The sequence below is a fragment of the Chlamydotis macqueenii genome, chromosome 3 (assembly GCF_036417535.1).
Source record: "Chlamydotis macqueenii isolate bChlMac1 chromosome 3, bChlMac1.mat, whole genome shotgun sequence".
Taxonomy (NCBI): Eukaryota; Metazoa; Chordata; class Aves; order Otidiformes; family Otididae; genus Chlamydotis; species Chlamydotis macqueenii.
Genome location: NC_141558.1, coordinates 81,218,622 through 81,236,751, shown reverse-complemented (window position 1 = coordinate 81,236,751; position 18,130 = coordinate 81,218,622). Strand labels below are relative to the sequence as shown.

The following is an 18,130-nucleotide window of genomic DNA, read 5'->3' as shown; positions in this document are numbered from 1 at the left end:
CAACTTATTACCTCACTTTTTTTTTTTTTTTTTCTGAGAGCTAGATAGGTCTGCTTTAATGGTTACTTTCTAAGATGAAGGAATGTACAGAATGTTTTTGATAAACAAAGGAGGTAATTGGGAGGTGATGTTTTAAGTATGAAACAAAAACATAACCTCCCTTTCGCATCCCCCTCCCCGTTTTGAAGACGTGTAATCTCTTCAGAATGATTTAAATTTGAGTTACCTTATGTCCTCTTGTACCGTGGCATTGACAGAGTGTTTGTTTAGTGTTAAATGTTCTGGGCTGAACGCTCTGAAGGAGTAAAATGAGTATTGCTATATTGGATACTTTCCACTAATTGAAGTCTAGCCCTGTTTAGGAGTGTGACTTTTTAACAATTTAAGAAGTTTTAAAAAAAAAAAAAAATCTTTAAAATGTCAAACAATATAAGGTTTTTTAAAACTGTATGTGCCTTGTCTTCCACCTCACAAAATTGTTTTTAATTCTTAGTGAAATTTCACCTTTAAAACTTTGTCAAATGGACAGTTTTCAAAGCAATGTGTTATTATCTTGCAAGTCATTGAAGAAAATCACTGTCTGGGGACAATTTAAACAGAAGTGCGAACATCTTTCCATGAAATTAACACGATTTTGAAATAGACACTATGTTCTTGTGCAGAATTATGTAACTTGTGTCTTCTGCAAAATGGAGGAGCTAAATTCCAAAATCCCCTGATGCTGTTTTTAGTCAGGGACCAGGGTAGGTGACAGTGAAAGCACTAGTCCTTTTTTTCCTCTTCCTTCTCCTGGCCTGCTCCGTCCACCACCCTGAACTGGTATGGTGATATTTTGTTTTTGCACTCGAGTGAGCTTGTCATTAAAATACAAGGATAATTACTGTGACTGTTGGTTAATGACAGACACTAGGATGAAAGGAAAACAAAACTGTGTGCATCAAAGAAAAATTTTCTGTAGGATGGAGTGCTGTCAGCTGCCCTGTTACTGTAAGTCATTCCTAAGGGAGGGCTTAGAGAAGGAGAGAAGTCCACATCAGCTGTGGGCAAACTGGCAGATCAAATGCGGTGCGAGATGTCAGGAGTGGCCCCCATGATCCCTCTCCCACATCAGTGCTGTGGTGCTGGTGCTGAACTGTCCGTAAGCACCAGCACCATATTCCAGGAGGTTCCTGTGAATTGTGTCCTTGTGCAGCGCTGTGAGGCCTGCCAACCTGCTGTGCTGCTTTCCTGTGGGACCAGGATGACCTTCCTTCGCTAAGCTTCATTTTCTTGGTCTTTTTGAAGGGGTTAGACCAGACATTTTAAATCTATAGATCTGTTACCCAGGGATTTGGTGGACTTTTTTTTGATGTGTTACGTGACTCTCACCTTCTTACATTTCTTAGCAGAGAATTACCTTTGTGCCTCTGACTCTCTGGAAGAAATGATGCAGATAGTTGACTGCAATTTGTTTCAAACTTGGGGGGGAAAAGCAAAAAATATCCTAGAGGCCGAGATTCCACGTGAGTCTTTAGTCCACACAAGTAATGCATTACTCTTGGTTTTATTCAGAGGGTAAATACACTAAGTTTTCTTGACTTAAAATTAAATCTTTTTTTTTTTTTTTAAATCTTAACAGATGCCAATCCAGACTAATACGCAAACTACAGAAGATTTTTCCTAAAATTTAAAAGCAAAATATGGATTTCTGTTGCAAAAGTTCAGACTTCTTCAGTGAAGTTTGAGAGTTTCAGTCTATAACATATGGGTTCCATAAATTGTTCTGTACAAAGTACTGTTCAGAGATTAGGTATTGTCAGATACCAGCAAGCTTCGAAAGCTATTTTAAAAATGCTGTTACTCAAAATACAAATTTGTAATCAAAATACAAACGTAAATTTTAATATCTTATAATTAATTTTGTTTTGCAGTTTTTATTGACCAGTGTGAATCAGAGTCTCTCTTTAAAAATATTTGCTGGAAATATAAAAATAGACCTTCATTTGCATTCTGCTTGAACCTGGTACAAAGGACTAATTGTTTTAAATAGTTTTCTGATTAGTAAAATGTTTAAGATCTTTCTCATGTGATGAAGCAACCTTATGATGTTGCATAATACTGTATCCCCCAAACATGATTTTCAATTGCCAGATATACTTTATGTATTTATGTTGTTGTGCTGTCTTTTACCATTGACTGATTTATCTCTGGTTCTTTGATGCTTCCCTACTAAGATGCAAAATGTCATTCTGATGCAGCTTTGCTTGTTTTTTTTCTCTCCCCGTTCTTTTTCCACTTATGTTCACAAATTCCTTACATATTCCATTTGGTCTTCATTGCTCGGTTTACCTCAGTACAGATAAGGAGGCAATATTATTGCCATAGTTCTCATCTTTTGCTTTTGAACAACAAATCCAATTATGTAAAATTACGATCTTACTGTGGTAACCTATGTGATCTAATGTTGCAAATCACTGAATTATATGTTTTAGGCAGTTTGAAAAATGTGTATTAAATAAGTGAGATTGATCCAGGTTTATTTTAGCTTCTTGGGAAGTGTGGAGCACCTGACCATTAATTCAGGGCCTCTCTAGGAGTCACACTTGTGTCTTACTATTTTGTAAATCTGTGAGAGCTTGCTTCTTAAGGAAAACACCCCGAGTACAGTAGTATTAATATTCTAGAAGGTGGTGTGAATTTAAATATTGACTGATCAATAATGTCACTTGCATGTGGACATGTGGGTTACTCTTTCAAAAAAAGGTTAATCTTTATGTTGTGTTTAATTATGGTAAGTTACATCTGGCCTATCAAGAGTCTGATCCTGTTCTGTTGTAGGACTGTGACAAAGCTTGTATAGGCTTCCTGGGAACTGAGTCTGGCGTAGGATGGAGTAACAAAGAAACAAAATTCAAATCTAAAATCTAAAGTGTCTTATACTGAATACACAACAGACATAGGAGTGAGTGCGTTCTGACAACAAGATACCTTCAGTTTGTTTGGGAAGAGCTTGACTGAAGTCATTCATGTATACCTGGTTAAAATTGCTGTTCATATAAATTGTTTAAATGCTGTTTCCCTGGTTTTTGTTTTTATACATGTACAATCGCATATGTGGGTTTAGTACGTCATCCTCTATCTCTCGAAAGCAGCCATCTGACTTTCTGTAGGCTAAACACTGGTATCCTTTGGCAGGTGGCCAAACAAGATAGCTGAATGATTGTGCCAAGTGTATTTCCTCCACCTTTCTCCTCTTTTTCCTTTATTCTGGTGTGGCATGGCACCAGTAGAATAACTAATGTTAAAACTTGCTCATTTTCAACTGTCATTTCTGTAAGACTGGGAATTTTATCAGGGTTCTAATAAGCAAAGACATTTAGTGGGAATGCCTTTTCCTGTTAGATGAAAAGAACTACATGTGTTTGTTACAGCATTGTTGTATTAAAATAGCTGTTCTTGATTACAGTTGTTTATAAAAGCATCTCACTGGGTTTCCATATCAGATGTACATCATCTCAGTCTTTCGTCTGTTTTTTTTCCTGGATCTTGTTTTTTTTCTTTCTTCTTGATCTAATGTCTGATTAGTATAACTGCTTAGTATTATGACTGTCTGCAATAATTTTTAATTTGGAATCCCTGTGATACTGTGTGCAGGCTCAGACCCACTGGAATGCCCTGTCCTTGCTGGGGAAGCTTATGGGGCTGACCTGTCATTGCAATATGAAGACAGATATCCTTTTGATTATAGACAAGGTTCCCAAAGTACATGAGCTGTCATAGGCATTTGGAAAAAGGAGCAACATACACCCCTAAACATGCATTGTTTTTCAGATTGTTACCATATTTTGTAGTTTTACATCTCTTGCTTGACATCTAGATGTTTTATGTGGCTGGAGGAGAAGGAAAGAGGAGAAAAATGTGTTTCCCCTGCGAGCATAACTCCTGTCTTGTCAGTTGGGACTGGCTTGGAATTCTTCCATTTCTACTTACAGTCTGTTCTCTGTACAATCCTGATTGCATGGTCATTGGTACTGATATGTAAAAATGTTTATGGTTTATCATAAGTATTTATTAATGAGAAGGTTTTCAGACTTTTTTTTTAGCATTTTAAAATAACAAATGGTAAACAGTTTTTAATTTTTTTTCCATTTTGATTATGTGTAGTGCTAGAGAAGACTGCAAAGTGCTTAATTGTCAGTAGGCTGTTCAAAACTTTCTGATCAACCGAAAATCAATGTACACCTTGTATGTCCTTTGCTGTGTTCCTCAGTTTTTTCTCTTAAGCTGTGGACAGATGGTTCCATGTTCAAGTGGTGCTGATGGAAAATACTACAACCTGTAGTTATTCTTTAGTGATTCCTTATTGCAGTTTTCAAGCTGTTCACTGCTCATTGGCAGATTATCATCTGATGCAAAAATAGTCACAAACTGTAGGAAACTGTCAGATTCATGGGAAATAAAAGGTGATATCTAGCAGAGAGGCATTCATGAGAGTGACGGTATCTGTCTCCAGTATTGCAGACTCCTGAAGAAGGCTAATGGCTGTCATCCTAGATTAAAATTTGATGTATACTGCTTCTTATTTGAAACATGATCCAGTAAAAATATGATGGGGTGCTCAAACTGTCAACACATAATTGGAGAAGTAATTGTGTTATTCATTTACGTGCTTAAAATCAGCTAGCGATTAAGTATTTTGCTGCTCAAGATACATAGCCAAATAGTATATTTAGCTTGTTCTACAAAAGTATTTGCAGGACGGAACATGAAATTGGAGAGAAAGAATGCATTAGCTATGCAGAGGATGGTAGGTTTGTAATGGAAAACCAAGTATAATGATATTTTTAAAAGCCAATATTGTTACAAAAAACCAGTCTGAGTTTAAGAAGAGTAAATAATGGGAAGGCTTTTTGGCAGTGGCCTAGCTACTTGTGGTGGTATGGCTGAAAGGAAAGTGTCTTTCAGAACCCAGATCCTTTGTTTTTTTTTTTCATGGGTCTGATAAGTTTTGAAAATTGCTCTTCTACAGTCTTGGTTACAATCAGCCAAAGCTTTCAAAATCATCACAAGGTGCTGAGACTCAATTTATGCATTCAACTTCCCTTTCATTGAGTTCAAAATAATGATACGGTTGCTAAGACAGAGTAGCTTGTCTATATTCTTTATTGTGTTTTTTCCTGTTTTGGTAGTAAGTGGTGTGTGTTTCTTTCCGTTATTCTGTGGTTGTGAAACATCATAGCAACTTTTCACAAATTAAAACAGTTGAAATATGGTTGTGAATGAAAATTTTTCTTTTACATGACCTTGATTTAAGAGCAGTTGTTTTTCTCTAGAATGGTGTGAACCAAAAACTGATGAAAGGAGGCTCAAACCTCATGTGACTTCAACAAATAGTTAAATAAACCTAGAGGTTAGCTATCTGGGGATATTATTTGAGATTTCTTGATGAGAATGTAAGAAAAGAGATGCCATTTAAACTGACTCAGCATATTCTGTAGCAAATTGCCCTTTGAGGAGAATGTATTTCTGTTGGTCTAAAGCTTACTCACAGTATTAGTAACAGTTTTCTAGGCTTACATGTTCGCAGTGTAGTTTGTTGGCTGGCTGAATCACAGCAATTCAAGTTTCTGTTGTTGATTCAGCTTGGTATCAATTGGCCACTTTTTACAATAACCCAGGTCTTGGTGACAAGAGGAGAGAAATGTTTATAATGTCTTCCTAGAAAGCCCGTGGAAGCATACAGAGAAAAAACTCCTGCCATAGCTTGTGGCCAGCTCTCACAAATAAAAGCCTGTGTACTTTGCATACATAGTTCCTGTAGTATTTACAGCTACTCTGATTCATTGAGTGCTTGTGTGGAAAACACTGCCCTTACCAAAACATAAGATTTTATCTTAATTGTCCAAGTTGGAAGAATAAAAGACTTGACACAATGTATAAAGAGACTAGAAGTTTGGGCAACTGTTAACTTCACTTTAAAGGAAATAGATAAGAATAGATAAGAATTTAGAGATTTTGTACTGCATAAATAAACTGAAATTAAACTTTTATCTGTTTCTTTCCATGATTGTGTTTCAGACATTTTCTGGATTACATTCATGTGTTGATTGTAGATCTAAAACCTCTGGCAAACTGTTGATACTTTTGTAATGTTTTTCTGCTTGTCAGGTAAATATTGAGACACTATATAAAAACTCAGATTATTCTGGAGTTTTTTTGGTTCTTAATTTCAGACTAAGGAACAAAAAATTGTCTACAGACCAATTACAATACAGGTTTCCACAGTGATTTAAGTTATAAAAATTTAATGCTTTGCATACTTTAATTGCTAAGGAAAACAGAAATCTAACAAAACGGAATATATTTGTGTTTCCTTAAAAGAAAAACACAAAACAAACAAATCAGTAAATGAACAGAAGAAACTTTAGGTATTTGTATAGCAAATTATTTTTCATATCCCAGGAAACATTACTCTCACATTAATGAATAGGTATGGTCCTGCTGATTTGTCCCCAGTATGGAAGTCCAAGTTAAGTTAATTGTGTGGAAGCATGTGTTTATATTTTTAATGCTATTTTTGGACCTCTCCTTTCTTGGAGACCTGTAATACTGCATTTGAGAGTTGCGGAATTTAATCTTTCAAGAGAGAATTTGAAGGGAAAAAAATGAACTACTATATGGTAATGATTAATTTTTTTCTTAAAAAAGTTGTGGTTTTTTTTTTTTTTTAAGTTATTTCACTTAATATAGACAGTACAATGCTCTTGAATCTTTAATAACTAAAGTCTTTCTAATAGGAACTGAATCTTTCCCTGTGATCCCCATGCATGTTTTCCCCTAATGTAATTCCTTGATTTTAATTCTTGCTTTGGAACTGATAACATGACTTGAACTATATAGCTCTATGGCAGAGGAAAGAGGCAACCTCTTTCTCATACAACTTATTGTGTCTGTATAGAATCAGACAAAAGTCTTACTACAATTTTTTCTTTCCAGTGCATTTGTTAGGACGTCATGGTGTAACTGTCTCCAGGTTTTAAAGGATATATAATCTATTTGATTTTTATTTATTCATTTATTTTTAATCAGTTTTATATTTTAAAAACCATAGAGGCTGTTAAAATGTTTTAACGAGCAGGCAGAGTTAGTTTGTTTGAACTGCAAGTGTGCTTTTCCTATCTCATGCTGCCCTTTCCTCCCAGACTCTTTGTGATGTGGGTAGGGTACCTGGATTGACTTATGAGATCAGAGGCCCCTTCTGCAGAATATTCCCTTCCTCCTTGTTCAGCCTGTTCTCCCATTGTTTCAGTCAATGGTGGTTGTTCCTGATTCCCTCTTCCAACATTTAGTGAAGGCAATGGATGTGAATGTATTTCAGCTGAGAACAAAATTGTGATGCTGCAATACTGTCTATAGGACTGTAGGAGCAATTATCTGCTTTGTTAATAAACATAATTAATAATGCGCAGATCACTGTGAAAACATCCAGTAACCTGGAAATAGATATTTTTCTCCGTGTTAATCCTTCTTCTAACACCTGTAGGTATTACTTAGTATAATGGGCGTATTTTCAGCTACATGTGTGATTTTTCAAATGAATTCTACTCATTTGTTTCTATGACCTTTGTATAAATAGTAATCCTTATTTGGTTTGTTAATTTGGGTAATGTTGAGAGGGAGTAGTAAGAAAGGGAGAAAAATAAGCACATAGGAAACACCTGCAGTTCTTTTTTTTTTTTTCTTTTTCAAAAATGAAAAAAAAAATTATTTACAGCTAGTGGTCTGTTGTTTGTAGCCAGAGTAATAAATTAGATACTTTGATGTGTGCAGAGGAGTATGGAATCTTTGTGCCTCATAAGGAGTTGGTAATAAATTATCCTCCACTTATGAGGATTGTTCAGGATCTAAGTGTTAAAGCTGGAAGGGGCAGTGGAAGTGCATTGAACCTACAGTTACACCAAGTGAAACTTTCTCAGATTTATTGACTTTTTGTTCTTGATCATGGACTGTTTGAAGTAAACATGTTTACATCCAATACCTCGTGCACCTAGATAAACAGTACTGAGTTCAACGCGGAATGCTGCTTCAACAGTGGTTATTAGCCCTCAGGATTTAAGAGGAGTGTATCACATGAGGATTTGCAAGTTTCATTGCTTCTTGCTACCTTGAGATATAATAAAACTAGGTTGGCATATTTGTATGCTTTTGCATATGACAAAATTTTAGATATTTCTTAGATTTTAAATTCTATTTATACATGATCTGCGTGTAAAGAAAGTGTCATGTACTGAAAACACTTTCCCCTCTCCCCTGAGTATTTTTCAAATCAAAGAAAATTAAACAATTTTAAATACAGGTTTGCACACACATAGATGCTATCCTAATGGATGCAAGACTCCATTGCTCGTACTCGCATGCACAGAAGATGAGAAGAGGCAGCCTGTGACACATTTTAGTCACGTTGTTGGCAGGTGAAGCTGAGTCTGAGTGGTGAAATGGCCAACCTTGGGGGTCCTGTGCCTTTCTGCCAATGTCCTGGCAAGGCAGCTGCCACCACCTAAGTAAAACTAACCTCAGGGATGGCAGTGTGTTAGACTGCTGCAGGAGGTCTCACCAAAATAGTTTAATACCCTTAAAATATATCTTTCCTTAAGCTGCTAGATGTTTCTGTGAGTACAAACTGAGTTAGTGATTCCCATAATTGTGTAATGATTTTTCTTGATATAGCTTGTGAGATTGCTCCCCATGCTTGTAGCTAAATGCTAGGTAAAATAAATAAGAATACAGGGATTGGACTCAGTGTTAAGGTGTATAATTGATCTTGAAGGCTGGTATAACAATAAACAAAGAATTGCTGCATTGGGTTAGATTGTTGTTTTGTGTTACTCAGTTATTTTATTTGTATTTGTATTTACTCTTACTCTCACTTTTTGATAATTGATCCTGTTTAATTTTATTTACTGGTAAGAGGTCATATCTAAGTGGGGTCCAGTAAAAATCAAAACTGCCTGTTCTTAATCTAGGGTGCTGTTACAGGTTATGGAAAAAGTAGTGTCTGTTTTGACGTTCTTCTCACAAACTTTTTGCATGATTCGGGAATGAAGCCAGGTGCCTTCAAAACATGAGAGATGTACACGTAAGTGCCTTCAGGGTATGCTGAAGTTCAGAGATAGGTCACTAGTGGTGACTTGGCATGATATCTTGCATGTGTATGTGAAAGGAGGAGTGTTTTTGAAATGGTATCAGTACTGTTTCTTGCGGGAGGGGGGAACCAATTTTCTTTGAGTATTAGGAGATTTTAAAAATAAATGTTTAAAAAGGAGAAGAAGCCATAGGAATGTTAACTCTTCTCAGATTTGGGAAGCTATTTGCCAATGTAAAATACCTTTCTTCTGTTTCCATGTGCATTCATATAAAGCAGATGCTTTACTGTTCTTAAACTTTATGATGCTTTTGTTCCTTAGTAATGACTTTGTAGGAGTGCTCTTATAAGGGTTTCCACTAAGATGTCAGTTCCTGTGGCTGTGTTGCACCCTATATAGCAGTCTGCAGTGTGAGAAGTTTGCATGAATCTGCAGCAGGTGCGTAGTACAGTGGCAGGTTGGTGGCTGGGTTGCCCTTTGGGTGAGTAGTAGCTGTGGGTTTGAATTTCCCTCAGGCACAGAAAGTTGCAGAACCAAGTGCCTTGCATTGTGGGCGAGTTCTCCAACCACTGGGCCCCTGTGTATTTGCTCAGGGGGAGGAGGAGGTTATTGCCTCCTGATTTAGGATCCTCAGAGTGCAAAACAGAACCTGATTTGAGAGTCCCAGTTAAGCTTCTGTGTGGGGTAACACTTGGCTCTGCAGAGGTTCTTCTGGAGAACAACAGTTTGGGGCATGAAGAGAGGTGAAAGTTAGACCTGTCTGTAGTATTGAGAATTACACTTTTGCCTTAGATACATTCAGTATAAATGCTGAGGTGGCAGTCTCTATTGTGGACCCAGACTTTAGGCAGATGGGGCAATTTTGTCTGTAATATGAAATTATTTTCTTCTTTCTAAATATAGAGCAATCACTTAGATTTCCATAATAGATTTGTTAAAATAACAGCATGGAACAAGATTTCATATTTAAACTACTCCATATATGTATGTGCATGTCTTAAGTCTTTAATGTCAGTTTTTACAAGACAACAAAATCATCTAAATTTTTTCCTCCACTCTGTTGTTTATTACTAGGAAAAAACCACAGAATTCCATTCTAAGTCATTGCATCACGTTCAAGGAGAAAACCCCCTCTGAACCATGTAGTGTTGGAAAGTACCCTTGCACAAGTTAGAGAAAACCCTGGCGTTTTCCCCATTTTCCACTCTTCCTTCTGAAGACATGTCAGATTTCTTGGGAAATCATAATTTGTAAAAGGTCATGAACAAAATAAAGAACATTCTTGAGTTATAGCTAATTAAAAACTAGACATTCATTGCGATGTTAGTGTTGCTTGTGTTTGGAAAGAACATCTATGCCTGAACCTCTTGGTTAAGAAAACATGGTTGGAGACAAATCACTTTTCAGGTTTAAGTTTACTGTGCAGTATAAATAAAATATTTTTGTTTAAAAATATGGCAGCTTTTTATTAGAGCTAAGCTTTCTCTTCTTGCATCTTGTCTGTACAAAATTAAAGCTATTCCACATGGAAAAGCCTCCAGTTGTGACTGCTCTGCTTTCGAATCCTGTTATGAAGGTCAACCAGTCTTTGAAAAGGAAATGCAAAGATGATCTTTCTAAAAATCATTCCCCAAGAGGAGAGAGATGGGGAGGAAGAGGCTAGAATATGCTGCAATACTGTAAGCACAAAAATTCCCACAAAAGCCTGTCGTTCAGGGGTAGCAGAGCTCTTTCCCTCCTCTAAAGGAGGTCTGTGTCTTTCAGGCGTGGGGTGGCCTAACATGGCTAAAATGAGAGAACGGTTACACTGTTTCAGTTGAGTCTGTTTACTGTCTTGTGTTCAAAACCCTGTTAATTCAGTTGCTGCTTCAAGATGGAAACTGTTTTCTCTATTTCGTTGATGTGAACTGATGTAAACAACTACTTTTGAGTATTGATTTAAATTTGCTAGAGATGATTGAAGCCTTAGAATACCTTTTAATTTAATTTCATGTTTTAAATACATAGGCATGACCCTGCAGGGCTTGTTTGGGAGAGCTCAAAAGTGGTTTGCTTGTTTTGGCAGGGGATAATCTCAACTACATGTGATTTTTGTAAGCTGAAAATATGTAAGAAGCAGTTAAGGAGAAGGATGAGAGAGGGTAGGAGGAGGGAAGGTTCTCTCTCTCAGTCTTCACCATCAGCTGGGAGGTATCAGAGCCTGCCATACTGCATTTTACATCACCTAAGTCACTTGGCCATTCATTTCTATACCCTGTGGTAACTTTCTCAGTTGTCTGAGACTGTGGGTTGCTGAATTGTACTCGTGTTACAAAAATTGACACCTGCAAGAATTACAGGCATTGAAAGACTTAGCCTAACCTACTTTTAGTTGATAAAAGATTTTTATTTGCTTCAACTCAGTAGACATGCTGCTGAGGTAGTATACAGCTGGTTAATGTGTTAATGTAGCTGAGTAGTTAATTCTATATATATTTATAAATCTACAGCCGGTTAAAAGCTTAATAACATTAAAAGATTTGTTTTGGCCTGTTTTATATGCAGTCTTGATTCTTATCAGTTAATTTTTAATAAATAAAATGTATTTATTTTATGAATTATATAAAATTATTTTCCAATATGTCTTTTACTTCCTGCCTTTAAATATGTTCTAAAAACCAGTGGGAGATATGGCCTAAAGTTCCAGTAGACACCATATTGTGTTTTTATGGGAACATCTGATTAAGAACGTAGGATAAACTCATAATACATTTGAATATGATTGTATAGTAAGTAACATAAACATGAAGAAAGATGTAACAGGACCATATTACTTACCTGCTTCATGGCATAATCGCATCTTTTCTTTTTCTTTTTTTTTTTTTTTTTTTACTTCATGTAAACACAGGAACTTCTGAAGGAAAGAAAAATCTCCAGCATAGCTCTAGTATGACTTCTGTTTCCAGGCAGATGCTCTCTCATTGCTGAGAAAAAAGACTGTACATTTGATTTGTGAAAAACGTGCTTTAGTTTTCATTGCATTATCCTTTGTTTTGTTTTTTGCCACAACACTGGATTGCAGCTGGATGACAAAAAAAAAATTATATTTCTCCTTTTTCTAGGTGTGGGCACTCTCCTGTGTACCGTTCGCGTGAGATGTCAGGTCGGGCTCTTGTTCCATTTGTTATGGCAAATGAAGTACCACGTACAGTGCTGTCCTTGCTGGAGGGGCTTCCAGATCCTACCAGTCCTTGCATACGACAGAATAATATTCATGGAACGCTACTGCAAGTAAGTTTCTGAGGGTTGTTTGTTGGTTTTTTGTGGGTTGTTTTTTCTCTTTTTACTCTGGTGTTTTTGTTGGATTTTTTTGGTCATACTTCACAGACAGATAACACACGAGTTGTGCTGAACATTCACACATAGTTAAAACATCTATGAAGACTGCTTTTGAGTCCATTCTCTCAGATAATAAATGTGGAATACACATTTCAACCATCATTAGAAGGCTGTAAGCTGTAAATATCAACATTTACATTTCATATAATGTTTGATCTCTGGAGATTAAAGTGCTTTGAGACCAAATATCTTTATCTAAAATGTATCTGCAGAGAGATCTATGTGACTTGCACAGAATTACAGAGCAAATCTGAGGCAAAGCTGGACTCCAAGCACCAATAGTATTGTAGACACTAAGATTTGCTACTTACCTACATATTTATATATTACTTCATTTGCATTTCCTGCTACACTGGCAGCTTTCTATCAGTTTGCTGTACAAGTTGTGATAAGCTTTATACTCTATCCTTCTGAAAACATTCTGGAAGACAGCTCGCTGTTGGTTTGGAATCAGAAATTTATTCATTCCTCATATATCATTCCTTTGGTTTATAGCAGTCGGCTCACTGTGTTTGATTTTTAAGCTATCATGGTAATAAGTTACCCAGTTTTATTGCCTGTTTTTCATGAGCAGCTCTCCAACAAAGCCGTATTGTACATGATCAGCTCTGTTAGTCTGCCTTAGTTGGCAAGCTATCTAGGTACACATTCCCATTGTAAAGTGTGTAGTGGAGTGTATGCGGTTTTGTTTTGGTATTTTAGTGTATCTTTCCCAGCATATTATTTCCCTTTAAAATCATGACCTTACAGGGATGTGAGTGAAGTCCCTGCAGAGCTGTTACTTTCAACTTTCCGTGTAAAGGGTTTCAGCCAGTTGAATGCTCATTTGGCTGATGGACGGTTGCAGTGAAGGTCGTCCCAGGATGTGGGATGATCGTGTCCAGTCTTTTCTGCTCTGAATGCCTGTCCGTGCACCAGTACACATGCAAGGTCTTAGCCCTGTGAGCTGCTGCATCTGTGCAGGGAGGAGGAGATTGCCATCACCAAGTTAACCTGTGCAGCTCCAGTGTGTCACAGAAACGGAGTCCCTCCTGAAGCGTTAGGAAAAAAGGGTTATTCCAACAGAGAGAATGAAGTGCTTTCTCAGTCTCCAAAGTTGTTATAACCCTGGTCATGAGGGTATGGACTGGCTGTAGTGTATAAAGCCACTGCCTTATTATTAGTGACCTGGAAAAAAATAATGGAGGGTTGATTCTGAAAGAGCCAAAAGGATGATCAGATTTTTAATCCAGTGTTGCTGACAAGATGTTATGGATAAGTCTAAGGGGTTTTCTTTGCCATACTTGTGAGCAGGAGATATTCTCATTCTCAGGGCATTAATGTGATTTTGGGTCGGTTTTGAGCAGCTACTACTGCAGTTGGTACTGCACCAGGGTCAGATCGGTGCTCTCAGAGCACGACATTGTTTGAAAAAATGACAGTTGTACCATAACAGTTCGGTCATGTTTGGTCTCTTGCATTTGTCTTGGGCTTTGCTTTTATGACTTGTGGTCAAGGTTATGCAAAGTCTTCATTTAAAACTTAATCAAAATTAGTGTATGGCTGAAACACGGAACTATCTGTTGCTAGTTAAAAATAATGACATTCAGAAGAAATACTGTAGTGCGATGAAGATGTGCAAAAAGGGAGGCAGTGGTGTTTGATGTTCTACCTCAAAAACACTAATGCCAGGTAATTTAACAAGTAGTTAGCATGCACCTCCTGTAAATAGTACAAAGAGCAGAGTACTGTGGCTTTCAGGGGCTGTTGGATCCATGGTTTCATTTTCCTTTTTATCAGTGTAGGACAGGACTTGCAAAGCTGCTGCTAGAGCTCATTGAACTGTAGGAAATTATGTTACAGGACTGTTCATTAAAGCACTGTTTCTCTGAAGGCTTACTCGAAGAGGCAGTGATCTGGCGACATATGAAACTTTGCGCTGCATTGCCATGATACAGTACAGAACTTATCTTCCTCTCTGATATCAAACCAAACCAAAGATTCCTACTAAAAAGAGTAAGTGTACAAAACTCAATACAATTTAGAGTTTTCCAGCAATACATGGTCAATATCTTGTTCTGGTTTTGTGGCTGAACTATGACACTTGTGAAAATGGAATTCAGTAATTTCATTTTTTCGTTCGGTCATGAGTTAGGAGCTGACTAAGTTCGTTGCCTGATTTTTATTTTGGTGTTCACATGCTGTCAAGTCTTGAACAGAAAAGTTGGAATTGTTCAGACTTAAAGCTTTTGTGGCAGTGCCAAGTGTAATGAATCTTGAAGGTATATTTCATTATGTTTCAGAGTTATGTAATCACTTCATCTGTTGCAAGCCAAATGTTAATTTATAGAAAGATCATTCAAAAAGAGTTCAGCAAGGAGTGCTTGTCCAAACATGACGTGATTTTCAGAATGCTGAGATTGGCAGGGAGTGGTTTTAGATAGTGGATGCAAATGTATTGTGTTTAACTTCAGACCTTTGCATTATGTGAAAACATGGCTTTTCCTCCCCAATATGATAACTGTGGCTCAATTTACATAGAGATATGAATGTGCATGAGGATAAAATAATCCTATGGTTTACATGTTTTCCAGAAGAATTATTTTCTTGAATTATCTAGGAGGAATACAGCTGTCCTGTAACTCTTAGGAAAATTATGTTATTCTTCAAGGAGTAATTCTGCATCATAAGTAAATGCAAGGACTTGAATAAGATAAAGAAAAATCTGTTCTGTGCTTAGTTTTTGCTTTATGAGTGCAGTTTCTACTTTGCTCCATAATCCAAACTCGCATGCGGGGGCAGGGAGATAGGGAGGGAATCAAGACTGTAATCCGCAAGAAAATGCAGAAATCTTCTGCTGGCCTTCTTGGATGATGAAATATTTCTGGTTTCTTTTGTTTTAAGATCTAGGATTTGTAGCTGATTAGCTGAAAGGAAGAGCTTGACCACAGCGTTATGTAGAGACTTCTGGAAGTGTATAAAAATTTAGAACTAGGGATGCCATTATGTTTGTGAAACTTTTTTACTTTTGTCAGTTGCCAAAGAACTTACAGTATTTGGGAAGGTTGTGAGGTATCCTCATCAGAGCATAAAATGGTTTTTTGACCTGTCTCTTCGGGGTTGGAATTCCTGCGGTATGTATTCCATCTGTTAGTAATACTTGAGAAATTCAGAATTAAACTGTAATTAATCCAGAAATGTTTTATTCAATAACCTGTACTTGTGATTAGTAATTTCCATGTACTGGTTTGTCTTGTCGTTGTATTTGTAAGCCATGCAGGTAAGGATGTGGTCTTTTCATGTCTATATTTTTGTAGAAATGTCTTGTCTCATAGACAACAGCCTTAACTGAGTCTTTTAAAACTACAGTAAAGAAGACACCTATGTAAAAGAGTGTGTTTTGAGTCTTGATGTTTATGAAAGCTTCCAGTCTTGAGTTTGACTAATTCTATGCAGTTGCAATAAGCCTGACTGTCTTGAGCAAAGCTACGAGTCAGGAGTTAATGAAAGACGTCCAAACATTAGTAAAGCTCAAGGTTCACTTAAATTTAGAATTCATAGAGAGAAATCACATGGAAATGAGCCCTAAGTAGAAGAAGGAGTTATGGAGACTTGGTAGTCGTTCAAAGAAACAGTAACTCCAGAAGTAGGAATTAACCTAACGCAGAATGGATAGAAAGTGTAATAACAAAACAGCTTGGACAAATTAGGAGTTCCTTACTGAATGCAAAGCGAAAAGAAACATACTGAAGCAAGGGCATGGAGAGAGGAAACTGGAAAGGCAAGGGCAAAAATTTTCTGTAGCCTTCAAGAGATTTCTGCAGAAATACTTAGTCTTGGAAAATGGAGGCTGTTGATAGCCGATGTGTGAAAGGTGTACTTTTTTCCATTAGCTCGTTAACACAGTCAAATATGAGCTTAAATATTGAAAACTTTTTTCTAACATTAAGGATGCATTAACATTCAGCACTTAAAAATAGGTTGGATGAGTCTGCCGTTATGTGTATAAGGTTTTGCCTGGACTTGGTAGATGGACAGATAATCACTTGAGATTCCTGCTAGTCTCCTTTCTTTTTTAATGATTCTTTGATCTTGACAGCGATTGTGGCATCTTCGTGAAGCTATTGCAGACTTTGTTTCTGTCAATCTGCACCTGGTTAATTCTTGTTTGCACAGCTTTGGGAGTATAACATTTGTAACTTTTATTGTTGTAGATGGTCTTCTGTAAACCATCAAAATTTTGATGTAAATTACTCAAATTAGTTTTTAAGATTGTTACTGCAAATAAAGCATTACATATTATAAACATGAATTTTACTTGGATTGGAAATAACTGATTGCAACTTTGAACAGTTTTTATATACAGTTTAGATAACATGTTCTGTACACTTACACTTTATATTGAACAGAGTCCAAGAAGGTAAGCTTCTGGGCACACTAGGTAAAGAAAGCTTGGGCCTGTGTTATTCCTAACCATGGGCCTTACTAGTAAAGACTGAGATGAAGATGACATTCAGTACCTCAGCCTTACCTCAGCCAGGCTAATCTCCAGGTGGGCTTTGGCTTCCCTGACTGTATATTTTCATGCTTGGGCAGTGCCTGTTTTCCTCCCAGGTTACCTGTCCCTGCTTCCACCTTGTTTATACTCCCTTATTATATTTGAATTTTGCCATGAGCTCCTTGTTCATCCATGCAGGCCTCCTGGCTTGTATGCCTGACTTCTAGATTGTTGGGATGAACTGCTCTTGAGCTTGGAGGAAGTGGTCCTTGAATATCAACTAGTTTTCTTGGACCCCACTCCCTCCTGGGCCTTATCCCATGGAACTCTACCAAGCAGATCCAGGAACTGGCCCAGATCTGCTCTCATGAACGCCAGGGTTGTGATCTTGCTTTTTGCTTTGCTCTCTCCTCTCACGATCCTGAACTCCACCATCTTGTGGTCACTTGTGGCAGCGAAGGCTGCCTTTGACCCTCATGTCCTCAATGAGTCATTCCTTGTTTGTAATATGAGGTCCAGCAGAGCACCTCTCCTTGTTGTCTCCTCTATTGCTTTTGTCAGGAAGTTGTCATCAGTGCTCTCCAGGAACCCCTTGGATTGTTTATGTTGTGCTCTCATTTTCCCATTTCTGTCCTTCCTAAAGAGCCGGTATCCTTCCATTGCAGCACTCCAGACATGTCAGCTATCTTGTCTGGTCTCCATTGATCCCAACAAGATCAGAGCCCCGCATTTCCATGCAGACCTCTTGATTCCTCAAATTCTCTAACTGCCTCCATTGGGTGCTTTAAACTAAATTGAAGTTACAGGAACCTTAACCGTGATTTGCTCAGAAAACAAGGCAGCGCTTTTAATTCATCCGGTTGTAGATTACTTGTAATGATTAAAAAAACCTCCCAAATGCATGAACTTTTAGATTGGCTTGCCAAAGAAAGCAGATGTTAGACTTCGGCTTTTGTTTTTGGCTTGTGAGGTTCAGTTAATGTGATTGATGCTGGATTTCAAAGGCTATGCGATGTGCGTAGACTTAGGATCTAGTTGTTATTATTACAGTAGAATTGCAGCAGTATGACTGGAGCTTTCAGTCACAGTTCTGCACTTATTAGTTTCCAGAAATCTCTCTCTCAGTTGTGCAATGGAAAAATCAGTGCTCTAA

At 37.3% G+C, this 18,130-nt stretch overlaps 1 protein-coding gene across 1 annotated transcript in view; it reads left to right on the top strand.

Annotated features, from left to right (window-relative positions):
- Positions 1-18,130, top strand: part of THADA (THADA armadillo repeat containing) — a 165,138-nt gene that overhangs the window by 60,773 nt on the left and 86,235 nt on the right. Inside the window, exon 28 of the mRNA XM_086743213.1 lies at positions 12,224-12,392. Coding sequence (XP_086599339.1) covers positions 12,224-12,392 — 169 coding nt within the window. The remainder of the gene's footprint in view (positions 1-12,223; positions 12,393-18,130) is intronic.